This window comes from Diospyros lotus, chromosome 15 (genome assembly GCF_014633365.1).
Source record: "Diospyros lotus cultivar Yz01 chromosome 15, ASM1463336v1, whole genome shotgun sequence".
Lineage (NCBI taxonomy): Eukaryota > Viridiplantae > Streptophyta > Magnoliopsida > Ericales > Ebenaceae > Diospyros > Diospyros lotus.
Window position 1 is genome coordinate 25052885 of NC_068352.1, and position 3844 is coordinate 25056728.

The 3844-nt window shown below is 34.4% G+C and overlaps 1 protein-coding gene across 1 annotated transcript; it reads right to left on the reverse strand.

Moving 5' to 3' along the window:
* Positions 1-498: 498 nt before the first annotated feature.
* On the reverse strand, positions 499-989 carry LOC127792290 (uncharacterized). Its single transcript, XM_052322742.1, has one exon. The coding sequence runs from the start codon at positions 894-896 to the stop codon at positions 612-614; it is 285 nt and encodes a 94-aa protein (XP_052178702.1). The 5' UTR covers positions 897-989; the 3' UTR covers positions 499-611.
* Positions 990-3844: the final 2855 nt, after the last annotated feature.

A 3844-nucleotide genomic window follows, 5' to 3' on the forward strand; every position in this document is an offset into this window, starting at 1 on the left:
ACTCGTTTAACATTTGTAGAGCAGAGCAAATTATGTTAAAAAGAGAAGAACAATTGGTGACCGCAATGCAGCTGGGGGGGGGGGGGGGGGGTTGTTCGCCATCATTTCTCAAAATTTGTTGCCACCCCTAAATCGCCAAGAAAAATAATTCCCTCTCTTTCGGCTCTTCCTGTATAGAAACATCACAAGGAGAAGTAAATTTTATAGCCGAGTTAGCGATGGTGTCTGCAATAATTAAATTGGGCAAATGAATTGGGATTAGATGTGTTGCTTAATATGTTGGCCACCGCAGACAGACGACATACTATAATACTCTATACTGCAGGAGCTGTGTTTGAGTTTGGTTCAGATCACTAGAGCGTGCGTGCGTGCGAAATGCCGGACCGAAGCCATGAGAAACTGCGCACCAATAATAAAGCAGCAACCAGTTTTGCACTGAAGAAGTTACGATTAGGATTACGACTACGATTATTCATAACCATTTTAAAGAAAACCGTATCCAAAAATTGACTTCTCTTCCATATATATATAAAGGCTTCCGCTGTACAATTACGATCTACAGTCTCCAAAGCAGAGTAGAGAGAGAGGGAGATTATGATTTAGGGTTTGATTTAATTATAGGGACCCCAGCAGGTCAAGTACACGAGCTTCCTCAGAGACTCCTCCTCGGATTGCTTGTTGGCCTTCTCCCCCCTCACTGATCTGCTGCTCGACGACGCCGGAGAAGAGGAAGAAGAGAGGCTGCTGGCCGGGGAGAAGGACCTGGCAAGTTTGGCCTTGGCGTGGTGGTGCATCGACCGTATGGTGTAGTTCCACCTACAGAATCCCTGATCCTTCAGCGCCTCCACCGCCCCGACGCTCGCCGCCACGATCCACGCTTTGCTTGTCGAACTCATCTTTCTTCGTTTGTCAGAGGACGTATTTGGTGAGGATTTCTTAATGCCGATGAATATCGGAGTGCAGTTGTCGTCAGTATATATACATAACACGGGGAAGGGAAGGGATGGGAAGGGAAGACGTTGGATCCATTATCCAATACCGGAGGCGGTAGTGGTTTGGTGGGGTTAAATGACTCTTTCGCCCTTTTGTTGCTTGGACGGACTGTTTTGCCCCTTCAAAATCAAAAGGCCAATGGGTTTCGGCCTTGTTGCATTTTTCGCCGGGTGACTCATACCCTTAAATGATTGTTCTGCCCCCAAGGTTTTTGTCGTTTTGTTGTAAATGACTACTTTATCCTTAAATAGGCTTTCTGCACTGCAGCAGTAGTAGTAGTAATACTAAATACGTGGGGGACAGAATGGTAGTTTTAGTTGGTTGCATTCGTTGATTGGAAATGAATGGTTACGCGAGTGGCTTGGGTTGGGCACATGGTTTCGCGTTAAAACAATTATCGGCCCGCGGTGTGTGTGGGATGAAACTGGGGTTGGGTTCCCTCCCTCCCTCCCTCTGTTTCTTGCTTTGTCTTAATCTTTTTCTTTAATAGTGATCAGAGCATAACATATCAATAATATTAAAGTGCTAAGCCTTAAATGTTAAATTCTAAAGTTTAAACTTTAAATTTTATTTTTAATATGAATAAAATTATTTTTTAATTTTGACTGTATTTATTTTTTATAATTTAAAATATAGAATATTTTAAATATACCTTAATAAAGTTATAGAAACAAAAAAAATGTTATAGACGTTTAAAGCATTTCATAGTTTCAATTGTAAAAAATAAGTGTAGATTAGACTAAAAATAGTTAATTTGTTTTAATATTTATATATTTTTATTAGTTAATAATAAATAAAATATATTTTAATAATTAATAAGAATGTTTAGATGTAAAAAAATAAAATAAATTAAATGCATTATATTTTTAGTAAAATCCTAAATTTTAAGACATTAATTAAGATGCAAAAAACTGTACTTTATTTCTAAACAATATATTTTAGGGTTTTGCTATGCATTTGATGCACTTGTTTTTTGCATTCTAATATTTTTATTAGTTTATAATAAATATATTATATTTTGAAATAGTTTATCAACTAAGAAAAATATTCAAATGCTGAAAATTAAGTACATTAAATGCACTTTAACGACTGTCCATAACAAAACTCTAGATTTTATTGTATTTTATTTTTAATAATTAAATAATTCTATTATAATTAAATATTTTAAAACATAATACATTTATTGTCGATTCATAAAATTATTTAAAGAATTAAAACAAAACAAAATAAATTCATTTTAGTCAAAAATAAGGTGGACATATTTTTAGAAAAGATATTTTTATTGTGCCTTGCTTTTAGTATAAAAATATTACGATTAATTGATAATAAATACATCATATTTTCTGAAATTTTATCAGCTAAAAAAATCAAAGTTAGAGTGTCCTTAGAGAATTGTTGAGCTGCATTTAGTGTATTTTATTTTAAGATAAAGCATAAATATTGTATATTATTTTTGACACAAATAATTCTATTAAGGGAAATTCTATTTGCGGCCCGAAAAATTACTCTTCACAGCCTGCGTCTCATCAAATTTTCTACAAATTTTAAAATACCTATTTTACCCCACAACCAACCTCTCCTCCGATCACTTCTCATCGTCGGCCATCGTCTCGCATCTATTTTTCTCTCTCGCATTATATACACACATACACACAAACACATACATATAAATATATATACACGCGGCTATTCAACCAGCACACACATATATACATATATATATAACATATATATATATACAGAGCATGGTTGCAGCCATGCAACCAGCAATCGCACGCGCACACACATATATATATACACAGCATGGCCGCAACCATGTTTTTGTGTGTGTGAGTGTGTGTATATATATATGTGTGTGTGTTTGTGTATATATATATGTGTGTGTGCTGGGTTTCATGGCCGCGACTGCCATGGTCGCAGGTATACTGTGTGTATATATATGTGTGTGTGTGCGCTTGTTGGTTTATGTGTGTGTGTGTGCAGTTGTATAGCCGCGGCCATGCTTTCTCTCTCTCTCTATATATATATATGTATGTGTGTGTGTGTGTGTGCTGGAATGGCCGCCTGTATATATATTTATATGTATGTGTTTGTGTGTGTATGTGTGTATATAATGTGGGAGAGAAAAAGAGATGTAAGACGATGGTCGGCGATGAGAGGTGATCGGAGGAGAGGATTGGCTATGGGGTAAAATAGGTACTTTACAATTTTTAGAAAATTTGATAGAACACAGGCTATGAAGAGTAATTTTTTGGGCTACCAATAGAATTTCCCTTCTATTAATTGATAAAAGATCTAAAAAATGTATTTATTATCAACTAATAAGAATGTTTGAGTGTTAAAATAATGTGCAATTGTTGCATTTTGTTTAACAATAAAATATAATAAATATATAATTAAAAACACTTGTTAATATAGCCCATAAAATTATTTTAGGATGGGTATGAAAAGTAATAAGTTTCCCAACAAAGAAGTAAGGTTTTTTTTATTTTTAATTATGAAGAATCAAAAAGTCCTCAAGATACAACAATCTTTGACTAAGATATCACATTTTCCTTATAACCCTTAACTCCATCTGCCATGGGCACACAAGTGGAGTGGGTAAGGCCAAGTCAAAACTTAGGCCTCGATCTCTCAAATAGACGTAGATAATATACATAATTATGCAAATTCAAGACTCAAACACATAATTTTGCGACACTCAAGATCTTGAACGTGTATAATTGGATCGCTTGTGCTTTTTTGAAAAGTTTAAAAGAAAAAAAAAGGTTTGAGTAACAAAAAAATCAAACTATTCAAATAAATTGCATCAAATTACCAAAATAGTTATTTTGTAAAATAAAAAAGTGAT

Excerpts from the sequence above, each read along its gene's own strand:
- LOC127792290 (XM_052322742.1), bottom strand. The coding sequence starts at position 896 with ATGAGTTCGACAAGCAAAGCGTGGATCGTGGCGGCGAGCGTCGGGGCG.